We start from the raw sequence: 26,534 nt of genomic DNA on the forward strand, positions 1-26,534 counted from the left end.
TAAGATAATGTGCACCCAACTACATGGATAAACCGACTGGCAAAAAATTTGATAATGCGCACCAAACTAGACAGACAATCCGCACTGCTGGCACACAGAAAAACTAGATAAGTGCACCAAACTACAGTTACACCTATGGGAACTCTGGAAAAAAAAAATACCAGGCTCCACGCAAAAAGGCGCTACAAGTGCACCAAGCTTGTCCTAAGACTAACTACCGCTAAAGATACTGAGCCACGCTATTCACACGGTACACCGAATAGTGCATCCAGTGCAGAACAACACAGCGCGCTGTATTTGGCTTCAGAAGGGACAGACAGGAGATGGGAAAAACTGAGGACAAGTGTGATCACGTAAGGTGATCACACAGGGAATATACAGGACGCAGGAGGGACCAGATAGGGATCAGACTGTGTAATAGTGATTTTGGTGTAACAGTAACGCTCAGCTCTTCTCTCCAGTGATACCAAACCAAAATGGTGCTGCTGGAGGAGAAAAAAAGATTAAACCTAGTTTTTCAGCCCCCAAACACTGCAATTGCCAGTTAGGACTGATCCGATTGGCCCGGTGACGTCAGTAGGAGGTTCTCCTGCCTCCATCACCTGAATCTACAACCTCTTCCAGACTATATGTAAATTATTTAGCTGGTGAAAGTGGTATAGGATTGTATTAGATGAAAAACTATGGGTCTCCTCCGGTAGTGAACTTATGTAGGCGTAGACCATACTCTCATACTAGCCGTTTCATAATATTAGGTATCACGAGACAAAATAGGGAATGCGTCTCCTATTAAGACACAAGACGTCAGTCTCGTTCATATTATTAGTAACCCAATTGTACCTATCTGATCCGCTACATTGTAGTTCCTTTCAATTGACACATCATATTACCATCTCTTTGGTGTAACAATACACTCTAAGACACATTTACTTATCCGGTCCTACGTGTACCCGATCCGGAGTGTCCGTCGAGATTATCACGCGATTCACTTACATTGTGAACCCGATATCCTGCAAGTGTCGCTCCCCGCTCAGGTCCGCCAGAGTTCACCATCTTCTTCCCGATGCTTCCTGCGCTCAGTCTGAATCAGTTGGATTGTCCGACGTCCCCCCCCCCTGATTTCTGTTGCATGAAAGCTGGCGCCGATGCGACAATCCCCTTCTAAATCCCTGTCTCAGTGGCGCCATCCCGGAAAACCCGACGGTAATGTAGTAAAACACTTTATCACTCATTCACCTCACCCTTCTAATCACTATGTTGCCTTATTCACACTAGTATCATATGTCCTAAGGTTGCTAACTTAAAAAAAAAAAAAAAAACTATATTACACAACAGCCCCCCCAACATGTTTCGCCACCCCAGTGGTGACCAGACCCATAGTTTTTCATTACATAACAATCCTATACCACATTCACCAGATATATTAATTACATATAGTCTGAAACAGGTTGTAGATTTTTAATGTTTAAGAGGGACAAATGCTGTGCCAATAACTGTTCGTCAGAAGGATGAAACAAAGATCAAGTTTTATATACTAGAACACTTACTGTTTGACAAATGGGTTTCAGTGTGGCCTCTATATGAGGCCTTTTTTTTTGTAAATAATGAATTGTTGAATATGGACCCAGTCATATTTGATACACGTCTTTTGTAGTGTCTTAGGAGGTTTTCACAATTTTGTGTCACCACAAAATACACATAAGGCAGGAAGCAAAGGTACTCAAGTAAATTTGTCTGATCATCAATAATTTCAGCTTTTAGACATGGAAATAAGAATTCATTTATTTTATTACATATTTCTACTTTGGGAATGGCATAGTTCATAAACACATTGAACTGATGTTACATTTCTGCAATCCATTTGGAACTTAGGGTTTACCTTTCCAGTACATCTGTCTGTTTTGGACGGAACACGTATATGCTGGACAAATATTAATAAACGTCAAATGAGTTCTGAGAGCAAAAATGTGATCCATGATTTACTTCTATAGTATTGACCTCAAAAAGTATATGGGATATAGACAAGTGGGAGGTATTTTTGGTGTATCTTAAAAGACTGGTTGAGTAGAGGGTGACATAATAAATGTTTGGGAAACAAAGATCATTATAACATGCAAACATTGGTTGAGACATGGTCCTAAAATCACAATCTATGTTCCCCACTCAGGATTAGAGCTTTTTAATGATATTATTTGCTATAATCACCCGTGCTGTATTAATGTTATATGACTTAGTGTCACTTTGACAGTAATAAGGCCCAGTGCCCATTTAGCAGATTAAAATTTAAGAAGACAAGAGAACCGATAAACAAAAGTGTAAAAAGTGACATTTACAATCAGTTATAAATCATGTCCTCTTAGTACACCGAATCGTCTTCAATAACATGACCTGATTTGACTTTTATAGAGCGAGAGAAGGTGATATAAGACGTATCTTCAGCAGCAGGACACAGCAGCCCGTGGTACCACCAAATTCTATGGAATGTTATGACAGTCATGGGTTCATCAGGTGGGAGGCAAGTGGTACAATAGAAAATGGACTGTGGCAGTAAATCTCCTCCACCAGAGTTGCTTACGCTTACATAGACCATTTCCAAACTTGGATGAACCTATGGTGGACTTGAATCTTTTATTCACCCCATCACAGCATATGCAAAATATCTTCAGTGCAAATACTTTTAAAAATGCAAAAAGCTTCATTAGATTAAGTTCAAAATAATGATTCTGGTGCCATCAATCATGGTACAAAGGACTGTGTTACAGATGCACTATATTCCCCCTGCACCCCCGTCATTCAATGGTCAGATAAGGACTGACTTCTATCATCACATATATTGATAAACTCTTCATTATAACACAGTTCTCCTCCAAGGAGATCTTATAAAGCAACCATATCCAGATCTTGCAGTGATCTCATCTCAAGTTCGTTTACTAGGACTGGACACGTGGTCCTCAAGGCTGCTGTTAACACGCTGGTTTGCAGCACAGTGAGTATGGACAATGAGCCCATTGGGGTTTCTGACAAACACCGGTTCTTGGAAAGGCTTCCGGCACACATGGCAAAATTTCTTCTCTGAAAGAATTACTGGTTTCTCCTTCATATTTAACTGGAAAATAAAAGTGAAATGGTATTTGAGTTAATCCACAAATTTGAACTGAATGTCTTTACTGGTCACTGTTTTTTAGACAGGTGTCAAAAATTCTATTAAAAACTGTTTACTGAAAATGAAGTTTGTAGGATAAAAACAATGCTCCATGTGCTAGCCACTAGATGTCTCCACTCACTCTTGCAGTGGGGACACTTGGAAGGATTAGCCTATGAGTGTTACTGTGTATTAGACGGAGACTATTAATACTCTCTTTTAGAGTTATGCTTTTGTGCTTTTCATTTGAACTGTCCTGTCCATACTACAACTAAGTTGCCTAATAGTGAGCAACAGAAGGGGGGTGGATTGATCACGACTAGGTGTATAGTGCACCGTTCTTGATACTCCTTATGTTTATGCACATTTTTAGATAATGATATATTTTGCACTTTATATCATTTTATTAACCTGTCGAATAAATTAATACTTCTGTATAATTATGCACATTTCTTATTCTTATAACAATTTTACACAAATCCACATTCACGTTAAGATGGGGGGCTGATTAGGTTGAGTGCCAGTGTATAAAACTGTCATATTTAGCAACAAGGCCAGTTTACATCTCTGTTAGATCTTCAGTTATTTCCTTCAGTAAGGGCTCATGCACACGACCGTCAGGGAGACGTATGTACAGCTGGCCGTACATACGTCCTATATAGACGGCTATGGCACACAGGCTTGGTTCCGAGCGGAAGTCGCAATAAGATAGAGCCTGCTCCATCTTTGGCTGTATCGATGGGTGTGCGGTTACTATTTTCTATGGAGAGGGGAGGGGGCGCGCAGCACAAAAAATACTACATACCTTCTCTTTCTTATAAATGATATTCTCTGCCTTAGCAAGTCCTAGGGCCATTTGGGACATCCTCAAGGCATGTACATGCTCCCGCATGGCCCCAGCTAGGAATGGGGACAGAAGTTGCACTGACCAGTTTTCGGGTAATAGCTGCAACACACTGGAGGCATCAAACTCTGTAGGGTGGTTATTTAACAAGTCTACAGCAGCCACAGTCAGTGAATTGTCAGGCGTGGATGGTGTGAGGTAAGAAGAAAGAAGCAGCTGAAAAAGTCTTTTACGATAAGACACATCCCTGCCACGAGAGTTCCACATACAATAATTCTCAGCTGCAGAAAAGTCTTTCAAATGGTGAACTAAGATATTTAAAGCCTGATCGTGTTCCTCCAGCTTCCCGTGTAATATTGCCCGCTCCATGTGCATATCCGTGCCTCTGATCTTATCTGAAATATAAGAATACAGTTATAAGAAATCGGCAGAAACAGATCAGAGGTAGCCATGTTTCAGCCATATGAACAGAAGCCCTTTCCATACAACTCTGGTGTCACATTATGTCATAAGACAGTGAAGGTGAACCAAGTGGCCAAACCCAGTTATTAATCACAAGGTGCCGACATGGCAATTTAATCAACAACTTATTGCTCCTTGCCCTTACAAAGCTTTCCATCATATTGGCTTCTTGAGGACATCAATTCCTTTGGAGGGAAATTTGGATTATCATTGTAGCTTCCCTCCACAGTCCACTTGAACAGGAAGAATCACAGGGCAGGAACTCCAATGATAATTCAGCCCTGTCCTCACCTCCTTGCTTCTCCTGTAGTCCCAGTAAGCACCAAATTAAAATACTAAGCTGCAGGACTGCATCAGGATGCCTTGACCCACTCAACTTCTCTGGTAAACTCTGTGCCTTGTTGAAAGCCTGGGTGCCCACAGAGATGTCTGTGTGTTCCATTTCTGGCACTTGTGTCATAGGTTCGCCACAAATGCCATAGGAGATGTTCACAGAGACAACTTACTATGGCTACATGGCAAAAATGTCATTGTTTTCTGAAGTATGCAAGATAAAAATGTAAGGCTAAAAAAAAGTCTTAAAACGTTGCAAAATTGAGATCAATGTGAAAATGTAACACGGTTCTTTCTTTTAAAGGAACAGCTAATCTGGAGACACTACAAGACTGCACAAAGGTATGAACGATATCACACCATGTCTTACAAGCTGTACTTTATGAGCAGGTAACTTACATAATGCTCGGCTTTCAATGTCACACTGATAACCAGGTTAGTCTATAGGGGTGGCACATGTGTAGTTACTGAACTTCATAGTTATGAGCTACATTTTATACACTTGTAAATCGCTTGAAAAACTTTTTGCAGTTTATACAATATGAACATTTAAAGGAGCAATTACATAGATTCAGTGGTTTTACGAAAGCACACTTGCATGCTGGTGTGTGCCCCTTGAAACAGGATTCTTTCTTCATTTAGCTGTCAATGGCTTATGTTTCATGAAAGTCTTTTATAATATGCAAATAACCCTCAGAGGCTCCTGTGTACGTGACAGAAGCAATTCTGGCTTGATTAGCTGCTAATTATTCACGCCTTCCTTCAGCGCCTATACCCACACCATCCCTCCCTTCCTCAGCCAGAGATACAGTGACAGCCATACACAGTCCCGTTTCACAAAAAATAAGCCATTAACCAACTAAATGAAACCTAATAAAGAATGGATCCTGTTTCACGGGCCAGCATGTAAGTACAATTGGGTTAAAACCACTAAATCCATGTTGTTGATTTCCTTTAAGAGGAATACATGCAGAGATCACATTCATGTCTCCAGACGATGTGTCACACATACTCACCTATAAGTAGGAGAACCCGATACAGATCAGATTGCTGTAGCAGATTCTGAAACCTCTGACGAAGATCTTCTAGCTCAGCCTGGTTTGAAAACTCGCCCGACTTTAGACGTAAGATTTCCTCCAAATACAGCACAGCTAAGTGTGTGTGATATTTTTCTTTCTGTATACAGACACAGTAAAGATAATGACCGTCTATACAATAAATGTACCTGAGTGAACTGTATGAGATGCAATGAACATCACTAGCGAGAAGTCACCACCTGACAGGGGCATCACTATCCATCACGTGCCCATTTTTATTTTTCAGTTTCCATTCATGGTTAATAGGTTAAGCTTTGCGCTTAATTTTTCATTTTCATAAACAATGAAAATAATTATGAAGTTTTATGGTATGAATGAACCATAACCTGTATTTTTCCACCAAGATGAGGCACGGTGTTTGCTGCCAAATCATTCATTTGCTGCTAGAACAAAAAGAAGAATCAGGAGGAGGCTGCTACAAAAAAGTAAAACTAAAAAGTCTGTGTACGTGCTAAGGCTGCACTTTTCTATATTAAAAAAACCCCAATAAAATGACTATTTCTTTCATGCCTGTGAAAAAGTTCCATCTGTACACACAGCAAGCTGCCTCCTGTTTTTTTTTTCTTTTACAAGTTTTTATTATATCTGAACAAGTAATACATTATTCATAATAACAGTTCATCTGACACATAATTATCACATAAAATTATTAAATTTCTTTACTCAATTACTTTTCATTTTACATTATTAAAACATTGCTTATCACCCTATTACCCCCCTCCAAACCCTCCTGCGGCAAGGGATGCGGGGAAAGGGAAAAAAAACCTACAGAGACTACTCCTCTTAGTAGTCTTTCATTCCTTCTATATTACAGCTTCAGTACAATCTATTTTTATACTATTTTATCTTGTTTGCAACGGGGACAGCTCGGGTCTACTTTCAATTCGGCTTTAAATAGTATACATGGTGAATAGTACACCCAATAAAGAATATTTAATTGTATGAACTTAAAATTATCGTTCATTGATACCCATTTCACTTCCTTATAAATCTCATCCCAGTGTTCAGTGCTTAACCCACTTATACAATTCCCCCATTTAACCTGACTCAAGTGAATTAACCTTTTTTTTATTTCATCCAATATACCCTTGTATATTCTAGATAGTTTTTTCTTTTTATATATTGCATAAAGTATAATTTGGATATTTTTTACGTTGTGAGTCGCGATAGTGAATACATTTTTATTAGATTCAGCTCATATCTAAAACAATCTATGTCTTTTAACAATAATTTGTGTTTCAATTCTTTGAAATCTTTTATTTTTCCCTCTGCTGCCTCCTGTTTAAATGCCATTTTCAGTGTGCAATAAAACATTTGTCTCAATGGTACGGAAAAACGTAATGTGAACTTGTGTGTGTAACGTGTGTTGGAGGCCTGCAAAGATTTAACGGGAATCACATTCTGCATAAAGCAATACTGCCAGTCGCGGTGACCTGCCCAGCCAGTGACTGCCAGACGCGGTGACCTGCCCAGCCAGTGACTGCCAGACGCGGTGACCTGCACAGCCAACCTTTTGTCTACAAGGTTCACAAATAAAGCTGGTTTCACATGTTGCTTGCATGTATTTCATAGGGTCTTTACCTGAATATTCTTTTCCATAACTAAATGCTCCAGGTAGATGAGTAAAGCCTTGCGATACTTGCAGAGATGACTGACAATCTTATCTGGACAGAAGTCATTATGCAATTGTTCTTCTACTGACCGTTTAGTAAAAATCTGAACCCCAACCTGAAAGATTCCACAAGATAAAGCAACAAGATATTTAATTGCCCGTAATAAATACAACCAGCAAAATGATGAATGATATTGTTTAATGTCTGCCTTAAAGGAAATCTACCTATTTGATTTGATGCATTATGAAGCAAACATACCTTGATAATGCTGTAGCTACACTGATGCAGGATCATATCTTGTTTAATCCCTAAGCTGAGTGGTTTTGCTGATAAAACAATTATAAAATGATGACAGGCAGAAGTAATCAATTGCTGCACCATCCCCTAGCTGCTGTGTATTAGTGATCCAGCTCAGGTTGATTAGTCCTGTCTGGACAGTTTAGGGAGCTCTAAAAGCCTGCCTAATTAGAAACGTTAAAATAGCGAAATTTTATTATTTAACTGTTTAAAAATATATATGCATTCACAATCTAGTCCCTTCTGGATGTGGGATCCAGATAATATTAGGCATTGGCCACTAACAAGGATTTTTGTAAAGGGTCCATAGACGGGGTAGTAGGTATAGACATAAACCCCGGCTAGACGGGCTATTGAATTGGGGATCAAGTCTTAGCGGAGTTAGTATGATCCAGCCCCGCTTGACTGAATTCGAGGTGCTGGTGTATTTTGTCAGCCCTCAGGGAACGAGCGGTATGCTCTACGATCCTTTTTTATGAGTGCCAATACTTTTAATGCATCACACAGGATCCGAGCAATATGCCCTTCCTAACACCTAACGCGTTTCTGCATCATTTAGTAATTTAGATGCGTCCTCAGAGGTGCTCAGGTTTATTTCTTGTCGGTGTGTGCTTGTTTAGCTACACACAACGATAGCTGTAACAACGCTGTGGGGGGGGGAAATGCTATCGGTGTGTAGCTAAACAAGCACACACCGACAAGAAATAAACCTGAGCACCTCTGAGGACGCATCTAAATTACTAAATGATGCAGAAACGCGTTAGGTGTTAGGAAGGGCATATTGCTCGGATCCTGTGTGATGCATTAAAAGTATTGGCACTCATAAAAAAGGATCGTAGAGCATACCGCTCGTTCCCTGAGGGCTGACAAAATACACCAGCACCTCGAATTCAGTCAAGCGGGGCTGGATCATACTAACTCCGCTAAGACTTGATCCCCAATTCAATAGCCCGTCTAGCCGGGGTTTATGTCTATACCTACTACCCCGTCTATGGACCCTTTACAAAAATCCTTGTTAGTGGCCAATGCCTAATATTATCTGGATCCCACATCCAGAAGGGACTAGATTGTGAATGCATATATATTTTTAAACAGTTAAATAATAAAATTTCGCTATTTTAACGTTTCTAATTAGGCAGGCTTTTAGATATCATCTATTTAAATGAAACGTAAACCTACATAAAAACTAGATTGTGTTTATTATTGTACAGTTTAGGGAGCTCCATGTGTAATGTGTTTATGTATGGCAGCCAGCAGCACCATGCTTTTCTAAGGTCCTGAATGTGATCATTGTTTTTTCAGCAAAACCACTCAGTTAAGGGATTAAACAAGATATGTTTGTACATCAGTGTAGCTACAATATTGTAAAGGTATGTTTGGTTCATCATGCATGAAATCTAAATGGTAGATTTCCTTTAAGCATATTCTTAGAGTACGTTTACACTACAGATTTACACAAAAAAGAAAAAAGTCCAATCCGAAAATCTTTCTAGCCACTTACTGCTGCAGAGGTTAGAACTCAATTCATCAATGCAACTTTCAGCCAAGAACCTGTGTGCAGATAAGTCATGGCGCTTTCTTATTCAAGCAGAAAGAAAATATACAACAGCCTCCTATTGAACTAAGTGGGAGGCAGTAAATGACCTTATTTTAATAAGGATTTTCAGCTAGAAAAATGCTGTGTGAATTGGGCCTTACTGGTATTTTACAGCTCATGATTTACAGATAAAACCTAGTGTGCAGTTATAAAAAAATTAAAAAAAACATTACATTTCTTCTGTGGTATAATGGATTATAACAGATTTAATGTTTGCAATTTTACCTTGATTATAGAAGTGCATCACTGAGGCCATAAAAAGGAAAAAATCTCCAGTAAATGTACCTTTAAGTGATATGATATGGAATAACAATGCACTAAGGACATTGTTGTGTTATGAATCTCAGCTCTTCTAACTATGCATGCGTATCTTACTACCTTTACCCAAGCCAAGAACCACAAACCTGCTCACTTTTCTGCAAAACCCAGTCTGAATATTGCCACACCAGTTGCTGATCTTTGGAGAAAGTCAGGAAGTCCACTATATACTCAAATAGGTCAGGCCGAGTGTTGTCTTCAAGTTCACCATTCACAATTCTGACCCAAACCTGTAAGACAGTGTAAAAGACTTCTTATCTGAAATGTGATGATAGTGGCAGCTTTGTAGATCTGCATTGCAAATTCATACCAACTAAGCAATGTGTGTATATGGCTTTATGAAAAACGATTTTTGTTGTGACCAATCACAGCGCAGCCCTTAATTTGCAAAAATAAATATTCTAAACCGTTTCATAAATCTCCCCAGGCAAAACACAAGCTTTTAGGTCTGAACACATAAGGATTTGGGGAGGAGTGCATTCGAAATGTATTTCAAAAAATAACTAAAAGCAAATCTACCATCAAAACCCATCATAGATAGATAGATACTCATAGATCCTGTGACTGTGGTAATCCTCTTATATTTGTTATCCATGGCCTCTTTCCTTCCTGGGGAGTGGTGGTGGTGGTGGGGGGTTTACCAGATTCCCTCTGTGTTGTAATTTCTCAGTCTGTCTCACCTTACCCCCCGATTCCTGAGCACTTCCCTCCTCCCTCTACATGATGTAATATCACTGTAACAGAGGAGGTTTGGGCAAACAGTGGGAGGGGGAAATATAAGAAGGTTACCTCAGTCACAGTGTCTGGATCTATGAATAAGTGTCCCTGATTTATCATGCTTGATTTTGATAGTAGATTTCCAGTACAGTACATTTTGTGAATGTTACCTTATAGAAACAGAACAATGAAAATATCAAGATGAACGCTTAAAGCTAACCCGTCACCAGCGATCTCCCCCACAAACCACACAAAGGACCTGTGAGATGTCTTTCTACATTTTCCACTGATGCCTCTATTCATGGGATTAGAGCCACCATTCTTCTAAAAAAGATTCCTCAGTTCCAGTCACGGAGGTGGCCAGCTGCTGCATACAGTGTAGCTACCATTTCCCTCCTCCTCCCTGACACAGACTGCTAATGGCTGATGAAATTCCTGAGGGTGAGGAACAAGGTGGGCGAAAGACCATGGGGGACATTTATATAAAGTGTCCTTACCTCAGCTGGCTTGATTTCTAACTAGCTGTTGGTAAAGAGGTACATATTTAATATTTCTGTCCCAAGTGGCAGTTTGAAGAGAAATCAATAGTGTCAGTGTGGAAAGAAGTAGCGTGACTGTCTACTGCAGCTCCCCGCCTCCATGACTGTCTACTGCAGCTCCCCGCCTCCATGACTGTCTACTGCAGCTCCCCGCCTCCATGACTGTCTACTGCAGCTCCCCGCCTCCATGACTGTCTACTGCAGCTCCCCGCCTCCATGACTGGAACAGAGGAATCAATAAAAGTCTTTTTTAGAAGAATGGTGGCTCTAATCCCATGGATAGAGACATCAGTGGAACATGTAGAAAGATATCGGAGTGTGTCTCTCTGTGTGTGTGTTGTCCCTAGTTACAGGTTTGCTTTAAAATAATGGTACCAAAACAACCCATTGAATACTATGGAGTCCATTGATTGTAATTTTGCTGAAAATCTGGATTTGTACTGCTGATGGCAGCTACCAGGGGCCCACTTGATCTATTAGAGGCTGAATTAAACATATAGATCCCATAACACAGGTATTACACGGATAGTAGAAGGGGGGCTGATTTGGTTACCTGCACAGCAGCGGTGTCCTGCTTGTTGTAGTGATACAATAACCCAAGTGCAAAATATCTGAATCAAATGAAAACATGAACGCATACAGTTAGATGTAGTTATATAAACATTAACACTAAAAAAATTCAAAGCAGAAGTCATCTAAACGCATGCCCGAACAGGAAAAAAGGGTTAAAGGGCTGTCCACTTTCAGCAAATAATTGATATGGTTTGTGTATGGAAAAGTTATACAATTTTTCAATATACTGTATATACTCAAGTATAAGCCGAGGTACCTTATTTTACCACAGAAAAACTGGGAAAACATATTGACTCGAGTACAAGCATAAGGTGGGTAATGCAGCCACTACCCTCTAATAAAATGCCCAGCAGAGTGCCCCCTTAAAAAAAAAAATAAAGTTGGAACTCACCTTCAGGCCCTGACCCTCGGAGTATTTTTCTGTTTGGGTTCCCGGCCATTCCGGCAGATGCACGTCTGTGCGATCTGCTGGCACAGAAACTATGACGTCACCAGGCAGAGACACTGCAGCGTCATCATTTTTGTGCCAGCATATCCCATAGACATGCATTTGCTGGCCCAGCTGTGAACCTGAAGAGATGCTGCAGGCAGAAGAAGAGGCAGAGAGTGAGTGCCAGAGGAAGAGTAGTAACTTAATTTTTTTTTATTTACCCGAGTATAAGCCGAGTGGGGCCTTTTCATCACAACAAATGTACTGAAATATTTGGCTTATACTCGAGTATATACAGTCCTTTCTGTATCAATTTCTCACAGATTTCTTGATCTCTGCTTGCTGTCCTTCTATAGAAAGCTTCCCAGTTTCCTTCCAGTGGATAGATATCTGTGCTTGGTCTGTGATGGACACACAGGTGCATGAGCCGTTAGTATTACTAAGGGTGCATTCACATGTGGCGTTAAAGCATGTGTTTTCAAACACATCATAACAGCTGAGAAGAGGAGATTTGCCTAATTACATTGCTGTCAACATTGCGTATGAACACAAAGTTAAAACATGTGTTTTGTAAAGGCAATGTTGACATCAATCTTATTAGAATATGATGTGTTTGAAAACCTGTTTGGTGAACTTACAACCCTCGTGTGACGTCACCTCCCTCTCCCAGCATGAGAAAGGGAGGTGCATAAGTAGCAGCCCGGACCCCCGGACAATTTATCCCTGCGCTCCGGGCTGCTAATTATAACTATCTTTTCTAAGTGATCCCGGGCATGTCAAGACTAGCATTGGACAGCGCTAGGATCAAGATGAAGAGGAACGGAGGTGAGTATTTATAGTTTGTTTTTTTTTTGGCTGATTGATTTCCTTTAAATTTCATTAAACCTTTGAAGCTATTTTTCACTGCAGAAATGAATAGAACCGGTGACAATAAACTTTGTAAAACACTTCATTAAAGCATAACTGAAAAGTTAAAATGATTTTACGAAATTCTCATATACGATTCCCCCTTTACAATGTGTGACGTACTAGTACGTCTCACATCTACGTGTATAAACTACTTACTTTTTGTGCTTTTCCAACCAGGCTGCACTGTCTGACACTTCACAGGAATTATCAGAGACTAATAGATCCAACAGGCTCTCATGATCTGCTTCTGCATAAAGTTTTAGCAAGGCTGTATCTACATCTTCCTGGTACCCGTTTGCCACTTCTGTGCTGCGGATTTCACTTAAATAAGACATGAGAAAACGTTTGCATTTTGCAACTTTTTCCTGGTCTCCTCGGGTCAGCTGATTGAGATCGGCATATTCATGTAGAGGAGGGTGGGCACGGATAAATGCAGAAGAAGATGGCAGGAGGAGGGGGTACAAAGAGATAAGTTCCCGAATATCAAGATGACTGCTTCTACAATACAAAACAAATACAATACTTAAATATAACAAAGATTTAGGCTACACAATATATAGACATAAGGACAACGTGCACACATGAAGGAAATTCTTTCTATATAAATAGAACAAGGCACAAGATAAAACTAATGTCATGTTTCATAGGGGCCACATAAAAAGGCTGAGAAAGTTTTGTTATATTTTCAACTAATACCGCTGAGTAACTTCTAACACAAGAAAATCTCTGAGCAGTGGTAAAAAGGAATTCAAGAGGCTTGTAAACTTTTTGGAGTTTTCGGAATCTTCATTCTGTTAAAATACTAATCTTTTTGAAAACAGCTGTAACCACTAAATGCTGACGATCTCTGCGGATGGAAATCATCCTAACTAATCTGAACATTCTGACTAACCATCTCTAAATGGTCACGTAATACTCTATTGAAGCATCATGGGACTGAGTGCAAAGTAGACCAGATGAAATATCAGAGGAAATCTTCAGTCACTAGCTGCAAAGAGTGTTCTGCAAAAAGTAAGCACACAGCGCATTAAAGAAAATCTTCCATCAATATCAAGTTGTTATCCATGGCCTCTTCCTTCTAAAATCAAATTTTAAACTTATGCTTATGAGCCAGAAGGGCTCCGAGTGGCATTACCAGAGCCCCTCCATACTCTTGCTTCACGGGTCGTTAACACACCAAAAGCCCCTCTTTCTCATTAGCATAATTGTATAGGTTGCCGGTGTCAGATCTATGAGCAACTGCCCCTTTATTATCCTGCTCGATTTTAATAGTAGATTTCCTTTAAACATTTTGTATATGGCCTCAATGGTGAGGTGCTGAGTTTCTTGTGAGGCATAGCTGTGGGGAAGCTTTGACAGAAGTAATATTTTGCTGCCAGGCATTTCTGTGCTTAGATAAATCTATTTAGTAACATATTGTAGTTTGCTCCTTATGTGCTTATCTTTATGGCCTCATGCACACAAACATGTGCTGTGGGTGTGAGCTAGCGTCACAAACTGCGGCTAACCCAGGACCCCATAGCTTTCTATTGGGCATGTATGCACTGTGCCTCGAGGCACCGGGAATGTACCATCTGCCCACACCACAAAAGATAGGGCAGTCACTTCCTATGGTCATAGCGGTGAGCACCAATGTAAGACAAGCCGCAAGGAACAGCACATGGTCCGTTGCATGCTGCCCGGAAAATATGTGCCGATTCTGATAGAAAGTATGCAAGGTGATGTTATTCAAGTCATAGTTTACCTAAATAATTCTTTTGCTTCTAAAAATTGAAGCTGAGCAAACTGTATAAATCCAGCCTGTTGCAAGATTCTTCTATACATAACCTGTGGAGAAACAAACACGATTTACTTGTAAAAGAAGAAGATAGATGGTACTGCAGCAAGGGTTAACACATATCACAGTATCTAGCTGGGCACCTCAATAACATTCACAATACAGAAATCAAAAGAAAAGTACACGACTCAAGATATGAACAACATATAAATGTGGCAATGCTATTATAAGTGCTGCCGAATGAAGGTCATTTTAAAGTTTAGTTATACCTTGATATTGCACTAAACCATTGCATTCGGTTACAATATGTTTTCCTATATGGCTTTACATTTTGTCTCTTTTTTTTTCCAGTAAAGTTCATTTACATAGGACTGCCTGTTGGGTTCTGTTGAAGAAGAGGCAGCAGTGCTATACAAGCTGCAGCTGAAATGGTATCATATATCTGGCATTGCTGACTAAACTGGTTCTTACTAACCAGTGGACACTTTACTGTCTGTACATACAGATTATACCAGAATGTTGCCCGAAAGCAGTTGAAGAATAAACAGAACCTGTCCTATCTCTCCACTCCATCTTACTGGAGGGGAAGAAACAGAGCTAGCACTCCTAGCTGTTAGCATCCTGGCTCACTGGGCTGATAGCGGAGTGCAGTTTCCACCATAAATGGAGTGCAGAGTGGGGTCTGGCCCAGTCACTCAGGAATGGTATTGACTAATTCAGCAGGTCTTTCAGTCTGGGTCCCTCTGCCCCCATAGCAGGTCACTATGGCTGCTGTGGCGGTATTTACCCCACTGTGGCTTCCCCCTCCCTTCAGAGTGAGCAGGGAGCAGAAGCCCCTCCCCTCTTCTCCAGCAGTTAGAATCTGTTTTTTTTTACTAGTGTAAATTTATTTATGTAAAGTTAAGGTTTCACAGAGATAAGCAGCCAGGAGAGACACCTACTGAGGAGGATAGCAAAGAACCAGCTGGACTGAGGTAATAAAGGTAGTAAGCAAAGTAGTCCTACATCCCAAGAGAAATTGAGTGTTAAAAACATTCCTGATTTTTCTTTGCCTGTCATGATTTGTCAACATACAGACATACACATTACCGTAGATGTTCTGGAGGGTCTGCCGGCTTGAGGAACATTTATCTTAGGTGGATAATGATGCTACACAGGAAAGCGGAGTGGTGGAGTGCTGGAAAACTGGGACATGTATAAAAAAAAACACTTCCGGTAATCTCAATTAAACAAACCAGAAGCTCCATGGTGTTGCTGCAGCCCGACTCCCATGTAAATTATCTGTGTATTACCCTGTTATGACCCAGTGAAGAAGCCAGCAACACAACATATGGGATGTCAGACTAGTCCTCTGTCCTATGAGAGATTACTTATTTTATACATGGATTTTCACAACTAAAAACAAAAAACTGAATTTACAAGAATTAGTGGTGACCTGCAAGAAACCCATTGAGAGGAGATCTCCATCATGGTGATAGCTAGATAGATCTCTTGTTGTGAGACACCACAATCTATAACAGAGTCTATTGCCGTCATCTATCAAAAAGGACCTAGGGAACAACAGATTATTAACCCCTTTAGGACCAGGTCATTTTTGTTTTTTGGGCTCCCACTTTTCACAGAGCCGCGTCAGGCCTTGAATTTTTTCTAATATTTTTTTGTATTTTGCCCTATTCGGACAGTAATAACTTTGTTATACTTCGGCATACGGACCTTTATAAGCTGTAATTTCTTGTGGGACGTGATTGCGACCATTTTTGGGACTTTTTATTACATTTTTTAAATGTTGCAAAATAATGAAAAAGTGGTGTATTTGGACGTAAATGAGCCGTAGGGGCTCCAGGCTCCATTAACACCCAGAGCCTGTACATGTCGGTGTGTCTGTACATGATTTTAATATGATCTGAATAAAGACAAAGGTTTTTTAACCAACTCCATGGTCCGTGGGATTTGAGCTGGAAAACTACTTTTGGCTTGTTGTATCACCCTCAAATTGGAATAAGGATCCGTGCTCTCCCGTTTCAAGGTAAATACACATGGTGGAAGCTGGAGTTTGCCTTAGCGGCAGCAGTCACTAGAGTTGTATTATGCAATGGAATCAATTTTAGGGTAAAAAGGGCATGATAATGAAATTATATTAATTCTTTTCTACGGAATAAAACTGATATTCCATTTGTTTGTTTTTAATTACCGTATATACTTGAGTATAAGACGACCCAAGTATAAGCCGAGGCCCCTAATTTTACCATAAAAACCTGGTAAAACCTATATATTTTTTTTAACTCGAGTATAAGCCGAGTATGGGTTTTCAGCACATTTTTTGTGCTGAAAAACTAGTATATAGTTTTCACAGCTCACTGTAGAGTATAAAAACCTAGATAAAATTATTCTGTAGATTAGTAGTGCCAGCGGGATCACTGGGATGAGAATGGTCCCCTCCTAATGCAGTTAATTAGGACGAGCATTCTCACCATGTGTCCTGAAGCGGTTCAAGGCATAAACCATGTGTCTTAATAATAAAACAAATACAGCTATTTTACACACCTGAAATTTCTCCTTTGGAATATTATGCCGAGCACCCTTGGCAAGTACAATGGCTTCTTCTACTCTCTGATTTGATAAAAGGTCCTGTATCTGCTTCTCCAAAGGCAAGGGGATTATGACATACACCCCATTACTGGTGGTTAATATTACCCTACCTGTAAAATAGAAAGAACACACATAATAAACTACTTATTAAATAATTAAATCATTGCATATCTAGCAGTTTCTTTATTAATGAATGTTTTAAGAGACAAGAAGTGACAAGGTCTATCATCAGGGATACATTTATCTCACTGTAGCAGCTATAACATAAGACCATCTGGATTTTATAATCCAATATGAGAAACTAACTCCAGTTGGATACAAAAATATCTAAGGCTATGTTCACAGAGAGTATTTGCAGTCACAAGGATTTGATCATGGCCATTGTACATTGTAGCAGCAATATGGAATCCATCACAGATGAATGGCGCATACTGTAGATGTGCATATGCTCCCAGGCCACCGTATATACTCGTGTATAAGCTGAGATTTTCAGCACAAAAAATGTGCTGAAAAACCTCACCTCGGCTTATACACGAGTCAACTAAAAAAAAAATACTCACCCTCCGGTGTCCGGATCCTCGACGGCGGCTCCGTTTCTCTCTTCTTTCTTCACTGGCGGCTCCCGGTCTCTTTGCTTACTTCACTAGCTGGCAGTCGCGTCCATGTGATCTGCCGACGGGCGCACACTATGATGCGGCGGTGTCGCCGCTGAGGACGTCATCGGTGGCGACACCGCCGCATCATAGTGTGCGCCCGCCAGCAGATCGCATGGACGCGACTGCCGGCTAGTGAAGTAAGCAAAGAGACCCGGAGCCGCAAGTGAAGAAAGAAGAGAGGAGCTGCCGCCGAGCATCAAAGGTGAGTATCGTCGGAGGGCGAGTATTGAGTTGTTGTTTTTTTTATTCGCTTGGCATACTGGGGGCTGGCTGTATACTACAGGGGGGCTGGCTGGCTGTATACTACAGGGGGGCTGGCTGGCTGTATACTACAGGGGGGCTGGCTGGCTGTATACTACAGGGGGGCTGGCTGGCTGTATACTACAGGGGGGCTGGCTGGCTGTATACTACAGGGGGGCTGGCTGGCTGTATACTACACCCTCGGCTTATACTCGAGTCAATAGGTTTTTCCGGTTTTTGGTGGTAAAATTAGGGGTCTCGGCTTATACTCGAGTATATACGGTAATAGACAGGGGGCACACAGGAGAATGTACGAGCTAGGGTGCACTTACATTAGCAGTTGTATCATATACTTTTCAGCTCAGCTCCCTAAACTAGCCAAGTGCTAGAAAGGAGCTCTGATATGACTAGTTATGCAGCTTTAAATGGTAGTGCGGGGCTGTTGAATTGTTACTGCTAATTGCAATTCTGGTTCAGATTGCAATGTAAATTATTTAAGAAAAAAGGTAAGGAACAGTTCTCATCTCAGTTAGTTCATCAGTTACTGTGAGTCAAATCCAGGAGTGTTCAAAAGGGGAGCAAATATTTCCATTATACCTAATCTTTGTGTCTTCTGGTTATGGCTCCCAACAATTGAAAAACACAGATAATACTATGAAATAACTGAGATGTATTCTGCTGTCTGAGTACTGAAATAAATCTGATTTACCCAAAAATGTTAATTGCAGTAAGATAGAAGAAATATGTAGGATAAAGAATTATTACTTCCGGTTCCGGCACTGGCACGTAAGGACCCGCCTCCTGTTCCTTTCACTCGCAGTAATGGCCTAGTCAAACAGGCCCTGTTGTAGCTGGGGGGGGGGGGGCTTATGGAACGGTACCTGCTTTGGAGTGGGCACAAACAAACAAGTTCCCAGTGCCGGAGCTAAGATTGCTAAGATGGCACCGCCTGCAGCAGAATCTGGAGCAGTGGAGCTGCTTTCCCTACAACGTGATGACAACTTGTTGGAATACCTTGAAACACACCCGGCAGCTGAACTGTTCTCCTACTCACAAGGAATTGACTACAGCCATCTTGCAGCACCAGTGGCCAGCCGCATTGTCCCAGAACTTACACAGGCCACGCTAAAACAACTACAGGCCAATGTGGTGAGCCATGACACCAGGCTCACAGAGGTGGAACAACGTGTCTCGGTGGTGGGGGACATGGACATTGGGACACACAACCAACAGCAGAAACTGGAGGCTGTGAACACTGCACTAATTGAAAAGGTGGACGACCTAGAAAATAGTTCCCGCCGAAACAACCTGCGTTTGGTAATAAAGAGGCAATTATACGCCTCCAATTATACACTTACAATGCAAGGCCAGAAGGTGCTACCACATTGGGAGATTATTTGATGCAGGTGGCCCAGGAACAAAAGGCCCATAGCACAATTTGTATAGAAATTGTAAAAACAGGACATTAGATTCCTAGCTTATCTGGCTATATTACGGGTGAAGCAACCAGATGGAGCCCCCTTGTCGCTCCACAAACCAGCGGATACCAAATCTTTCCTGCGCAACATCCTGCAAAACCGATACCAAGGAAAGAAGTTCGCAGATGTAAGACAGGCTGCAGTCCTACCGCCATTGTGTAGGCAGGAGAGAATAGCCTTTGAGAGCGGGGTACTGGCTTACTTAAAGCCCCAGGGAACACCGAACCAAGCAGTCAGCTCATCTTCAGGAGCCGTAAGAGTGCTCCTTTTTATTTCTTTCCAGATATAGGTGCCCTGTATTTAGAAATGGGACAGAGATCATAATACTGACATGACACGGGTAGCAATGCTCAGTTGCGTTATTTCCACTATAGTATTGTAATTTTAAAACAAAAGTCACGACTTTTGGAGACTTTTTGCAATCAGTTCCCCAGCTATTTTCTATGCCAGGTCAGAGGCAGGTTTAGATTTGCGCTACAATTTGCAACTTTTTCAAAAAGTCGCAATTTTCACATCTGCATTCGGGTGAACACTCAGGGAACACTACAGAAAACTAGACACTGGCGAACTTTGAAGGGAGACAGTTTTAGGTGCAAAAAAAGTCGCAATTGAGCACAAGCACCATGAAAAGTAAAAAAAATTAAAGTAAAAGGCATGGTCGCAGACTGACTGATTGAGAATATGGCTATATTGGGGAATTTAACAAAGCCATGCACCAACAGATTACCCCGCTCTTGTCCAACTTATTTAACTCCATACTGCAAGGGGGATATTTTATTAGGGACTCTAACTAGGTGCACATAATATTAAAGGAAACCTACCATTTGAGGCATTATGAAGCATACCTTGAGAATACTGTAGCTACATTGATGCAGGATCATATCTTGGTTAATCCCTGTGTCGAGTGGTTTTGTGATAAAACAGATATAACATTATGTTAATGAAGCACTGTCGCTTCTATGGCTGGTTCAGCGCTTCTCCCAGCACGTGAGTTACTCACTGCAGGAGAGGATGATGTAATCCCTGGGTTGTGCCTGAAGGCAGAAGAATCAATTGCTGCACCATCCCCCAGCTGCTGTGTATGAGTCATCCAGCTCAGGTTGATTAGTCATGTTTTGACTAACCATCATTTGTAATTACAAGCTCTGTGTAATGTGCTTATTTAGGCAGCCAGCCTGACCCAGCTTTCCCAAGGTCCTGAATGTTTTAATTGTTTTTTTTCAGCAAAACCACTCAAATCAACCAATAACCAAGATATGATCCTGCATCAGTGTAGCAACGGCAGTCTTAAGGTATGTTTGCTTCATAATGCATCAAATCAAATGGTAGGTTTCCTTTAATTCCAGAGGAGGGATTACATGGTCGCGAGCTCCTTCAGGCCATATCTATTAAATCAAGATCAAAAGATATTCTCTAAGATCATGGCAAACCGTCTAGCTGCTGTTTTACCACAAATAATAGCTCCCACGCAAGTAGGCTTTGTAAAAGGCAGGGCGGCAGTAACTAATATTAGGAGAGTCATGTTTGCGCTGGGGGCTACGGGGCGGATCACCTGCAACGGTGCCTGCTCTGGTCACCCTTGAAGCAGGAAAGGCCTTTGATAAATTTGACCTGGGCCAGGGACAGGAGCTGCAATACGCTCAGGTACAACATCACAACATGTCAAAACTGCTTTATAGAAGTAAGGAAGTGGATTCTAACAAATTTGATACACTAATTCTCCCAGGGTCTGTCTGTCCTAGCATTTCTCATTTCTACATGCGACATGTAGATGATTGGGTACAACAGGATGTGGCCTCAGCATTTGGGGCATGGTCTTCTCCATTTATTGCAGTGGAAAACCTACACAAGGGGTTTTGTCAAGGGGTGGCAAGCTGTACGTAAAATAGCTGTCCATAAAGCATGGAAAGATACACACTTTCGCATAATGCACAGAGAAATATACACTCACTGGCCACTTTATTAGGTACACCTGTCCAACTGCTCGTTAACACTTAATTTCTAATCAGCCAATCACATGGCGGCAACTCAGTGCATTTAGGCATATAGACATGGTCAAGACAATCTCCTGCAGTTCAAACCGAGCATCAGTATGGGGAAGATAGGTGATTTGAGTGCCTTTGAACGTGACATGGTTGTTGGTGCCAGAAGGGCTGGTCTGAGTATTTCAGAAACTGCTGATCTACTGGGATTTTCACACACAACCATCTCTAGGGTTTACTACAGAGAATGGTCCGGAAAAAAAAAACATCTAGTGAGCGGCAGTTCTGTGGGGCGGAAATGCCTTGTTGATGCCAGAGGTCAGAGGAGAATGGGCAGACTGGTTCGAGCTGATAGAAAGGCAACAGTGACTCAAATCACCACCCGTTACAACCAAGGTAGGCAGAAGAGCATCTCTGAACGCACAGTACGTTGATCTTTGAGGCAGATGGGCTACAGCAGCAGAAGACCACACCGGGTGCCACTCCTTTCAGCTAAGAACAGGAAACGGAGGCTACAATTTGCACAAGCTCATCAAAATTGGACAGTAGAAGATTGGAAAAAACGTTGCCTGGTCTGATGAGTCTCGATTTCTGCTGCGACATTTGGATGGTAGGGTCAGAATTTGGCATCAACAACATGAAGGCATGGATTCATCCTGCCTTGTATCAACGGTTCCGGCTGGTGGTGGTGGTGTCATGGTGTGGGGAATATTTTCTTGGCACTCTTTGGGCCCCTTGGTACCAATTGAGCATCGTTGCAACGCCACAGCCTACCTGAGTATTGTTGCTACCATGTCCATCCCTTTATAACCACAATGTACCCAACATCTGATGGCTACTTTCAGCAGGATAATGCGCCATGTCATAAAGCTGGAATCATCTCAGACTGGTTTCTTGAACATGACAATGAGTTCACTGTACTCAAATGGCCTCCACAGTCACCAGATCTCAATCCAATAGAGCATCTTTGGGATGTGGTGGAACGGGAGATTCGCATCATGGATGTGCAGCCGACAAATCTGCGGCAACTGTGTGATGCCATCATGTCAATATGGACCAAAATCTCTGAGGAATGCTTCCAGCACCTTGTTGAATCTATGCCACGAAGAATTGAGGCAGTTCTGAAGGCAAAAGGGGGTCCAACCCGTTACTAGCATGGTGTACCTAATAAAGTGGCCGGTGAGTGTACGCCTTTAGTTTACCTACAATATTACAATATGCCTCATTACCTGCTAGAGGCTGCAATCCACAATAGAAGCATGGGCAGCTGCCATCACTTTGTGGTGTAATATCACAACATATAACAATATAACAATGCTGCCCTGAACGTATACTCATTTGGTGACACACATAAAATGATCCAAAATGAAAGTCCAGCCAAAATGAAAAGGTATAAAGAGTGACAAAACATTACATGCTGCCAAAAAATGTAGATTATTAACAACCTTCTCTGCTTTGATGACCTAAGAATTACCGAAGATCTAGAAATACACATCTTAGCCACCTCTAAGGGTGCGGTCACAAGTACCGCTAGTGCTACCTCGGCCCGTTCGCATACGGTTTTCTATCGAAACGCATTCAATAAGTAACCATGATAACATTTGAACATCAGTTCCACACTGGTCCAATTTGTGTAAAGATAAAATGTTTTGGAACATATTATTAGAATGTACTAGATGAATTATGAATGTGTACTTTACCACTGTTTTTATTCTTAAGAATTCTGATGGGTTGCACAAGAGGAAGGAAGAAGGCATACTACTGACACAATGAAAGTGTAACAAGATAAAGCTCTTCCTCTTTAAGTATGAAGAGTACAATCACAAAAAAATTGTCATCTTTAATGTAACCAACACAGCTGGGGGTGCTGCTGACACATGTCCTTCCTTAAAGGAAATTGCCGACATGGATGCAGTACTGTACACCAAGTATACTAACACTCTGGTCTGTGTCCCCTGAAACAGTATTGTCTCTTTCTTTATTCTAATTTTCTAATTTGGAGAAAATCGTCAAGGGCCACTGCCTATGTCATAGAAGACCCTTCTGGCTCTGTCTGATGTCATCGGCTATATGCCAGGGGAGGGGAGGGAGGACGCCATACAGAGACATGCATAATTAGCAGAAGGCAGAGACAGGAGGGGCTTCTGTGACATAGACAGAAGCCCCGGAGTATCATTTGCATATTTTTTCTACAAAACTAGCCGATTAGAAAATAAAAGAAGAACAGATCCTGTTTCAGGGGAAACCCACCAGCGTGTAAGTGTGCTTGTAGTGTATCCATGTCGTAGAGTTCCTTTAAGAGCAGATATATCATTGATTATGAAAATAAAAACGTTGATCCACAGAATCATTCTGACTACCATAATTGTGGTTGGGACTATTTCACGTCAGCCTTGTAGGTTTGTATTTGCCTTCCTCTGGAACAACCCTATGGGATTAAAGGTTGAACCTATGCCTTTTTTCAACCGGATCTACAAAGAGATCATGAAGCACTGAGAGCTGCTCTGTCCCACACAAAAAACCCTACGCTACAGGGAAGGCTGCCATACTCACCAGCACTTCTTATATGTACCATAATGATCCAAACACTTTTCTTTGCCGTGCAGGATTTACATAATGGGGCTCATTTACTAAGGGTCCAAATCGCGCATTTTCGTCAGGTTTCTTGAATTTTTTAGATTCACGCCGAATTGCCCCAGGATTTTGGCGAACGCAATCGGGTTGTGGTGCATCGACGCCGGCTTTCCCACGACAGAAATGGGGGGGCGTGGTCGTCAGAAAAACAACAGAATTAAAAAAAAAAAAGAATATGTGTCGCAAGAATAGCACTCACATACACCGAGACAGAGGAGGTGAATTCTGGCGGACTTCAGCGCAGCAGCGACACCTAGTGGACATCGGGCGCACGACCTTAGTGAATCCTGGCAGAACCCGAATCCGCGACTGGACCGGGTAAGTAAATCTGGCCCATTGTCTAAGGGAGAATGCACAGTACAGGAATATTTTGTATAACCCAAAATTTCCTAAAAAATATCCAAAACAATAGCCCCTCTTCGTATTGGCCTTTTTTGTTTTATGTCAGATTAGCAGCATTGGAAATACAGAAAATCAATGACTTGTAAAACATAGTTTTTGACCTTTACCTTCAAAATCCTGCAGAATGATACCTTCCTTGAATGGCAGGCTTTGCTTCTGCTGCTGATCCAGCATGCTGTGCACCGTAACAAACTCTTCATCCAAAGCCAGCACATAGGGAAAAGATACGGCTGCTCCAATAACATTCTCTGACCAATGCACTGGTGCACGCTGAGAGATTCCTGCTACCGTGGCAAACATACCTAAAAGCACAAACGTAACCTAGTAAAATGTCAGCAACATCACTGTCACATCTGTGAGAGCTCCTGTTTTGTAATGGTCTTCAGGGAACCTTTGATTATTTTTTTTCTTCTGTAAGATCTGATTATTTCAAAATAAATAAGATTTTGGGTGGAAAAAAAAATTTCGAATATGAATTAACTGACTTTCAGGAAAATGTCACAAAATGACAATTAAACAGCCTCCTACATCCATTAAGGATGCGAGAAACCAATGTCTGACCAGAAATGCAGTCTACGGTCTTGCCCTAGCTTGTAGCAGTAGCTTGTTTGGAGAATAGACATCATAGATGCCACCCATCCTCCTATAGTACATTCAAGAATAGCTTCAAAAACATGTTATGACCATAGCTCAACAACTCATAGCACAGATTTTCTTGCAGCTTGTGGGTGAAATATATTCATCTTATTTTCTGCTACTTGATATCACAGTGGATGTTTGAAGGGGTTGAAGTAAAAGACCTGGTACATAGCCAGTAGTAGTGCCATGGTTTCATACAAGTGGTGGGGAGGGGTAATCAATCTTTTCTAAAATAACAAAATGGTAAAAATGTAACATTTCTGTGCATTACCTAATCCTCCAGGTCCAGCCAGAAGAAACTCCTGTCTGCTGATCCTCTTAATGATCGGCCTCTTCTGCTCACTAGGATAGGGAAAGAGATCCTGGCAATGTCCAGTGTTATAGTTCAAGGTGACATAGCGGCTGCTGAGGGCCAGGCACAGAAAATGCCCATCTGCTGCCAGGGCACAGGGCTGCTCTGGGGTGCTGACCTCACGTACCAGCTGGACCCGCTCCAGACCCACGCTGAAGATCTGCACAGTGCGTCTTTTAGAAGAGATAAGACAAACCTCCACACTAAAGGGATCCCCATTCACTGGGTTCTCATTGAGGGTGAAGCTGAGCACCCCCCGGATCTTTGTTCCTGGGATAGGCTCTAGAGAGTCACTGCACAACAAAGTAATGGTATTATCACACAACACCAGTAACCGTCCCAGGGCCGAGGCCGCTCTTAATTCACATATTGGCTTCTTTAAACCCAGCTGTCTGTGCCGTTGTCGGGTGGTGGTGAAGCTAGTGTTAAGGTGCTCAGACTGAACCAACGATAGGCCGGTCACTTCAGTGTTGTCTTCTTCCACTAGCAGGAGATGGTGGATGCAGCTGTCACTAGTGCCAATGTATAGGTCATGCCCACAGCACTCCAAACATTCAATCTGTATCCCTGGGGGAAGATGTTCCTTCTCTGTGGCGCACACCAGTTTAAACGCCTGAACGCTCATGGCAAAATAGAGAGCGAGCCCCAGGGCGTCCTGGAAAGTTAACATTAGAAACAATGACAACATTTCAGCAAACATAAACATTTCAACACTTCTCATTGCATCATATACAACCTGGGCTGACAACACAATCTTTACAACATATACATATGTACTGTATAGGTCCTAAGCAAAGAATGTGGTTAAATAAGCCAAAGATCCAGAACTGCTGCCGCTCTGATACTAACCAGGTCCATCCAGCCCACTGCCTTCTACTAACACAAGCCCCATGCTAGTTATCTGGTTGTGTATG

The 26,534-nt window shown here is 41.6% G+C and overlaps 1 protein-coding gene across 3 annotated transcripts in view; it reads right to left on the reverse strand.

The window, feature by feature from the left end:
- Positions 1 to 1,770: 1,770 nt before the first annotated feature.
- TGFBRAP1 (transforming growth factor beta receptor associated protein 1) overlaps positions 1,771 to 26,534 on the reverse strand; it is a 29,760-nt gene continuing 4,996 nt past the window's right edge. For all 3 annotated transcript variants that reach the window (XM_072135889.1, XM_072135890.1, XM_072135891.1), the window contains exons 2-12: positions 25,540 to 26,275; positions 24,737 to 24,931; positions 17,193 to 17,347; positions 14,616 to 14,698; positions 13,028 to 13,369; positions 11,513 to 11,570; positions 9,790 to 9,933; positions 7,460 to 7,606; positions 5,798 to 5,957; positions 3,948 to 4,381; positions 1,771 to 3,106 (exon numbers count right to left, since the gene is read on the reverse strand). In XM_072135889.1, coding sequence (XP_071991990.1) covers positions 2,918 to 3,106; positions 3,948 to 4,381; positions 5,798 to 5,957; positions 7,460 to 7,606; positions 9,790 to 9,933; positions 11,513 to 11,570; positions 13,028 to 13,369; positions 14,616 to 14,698; positions 17,193 to 17,347; positions 24,737 to 24,931; positions 25,540 to 26,245 — 2,613 coding nt within the window. In that variant the 5' untranslated portion in view covers positions 26,246 to 26,275 and the 3' untranslated portion in view covers positions 1,771 to 2,917. The remainder of the gene's footprint in view (positions 3,107 to 3,947; positions 4,382 to 5,797; positions 5,958 to 7,459; positions 7,607 to 9,789; positions 9,934 to 11,512; positions 11,571 to 13,027; positions 13,370 to 14,615; positions 14,699 to 17,192; positions 17,348 to 24,736; positions 24,932 to 25,539; positions 26,276 to 26,534) is intronic.

The sequence above is a fragment of the Engystomops pustulosus genome, chromosome 2 (genome assembly GCF_040894005.1).
Source record: "Engystomops pustulosus chromosome 2, aEngPut4.maternal, whole genome shotgun sequence".
NCBI lineage: Eukaryota > Metazoa > Chordata > Amphibia > Anura > Leptodactylidae > Engystomops > Engystomops pustulosus.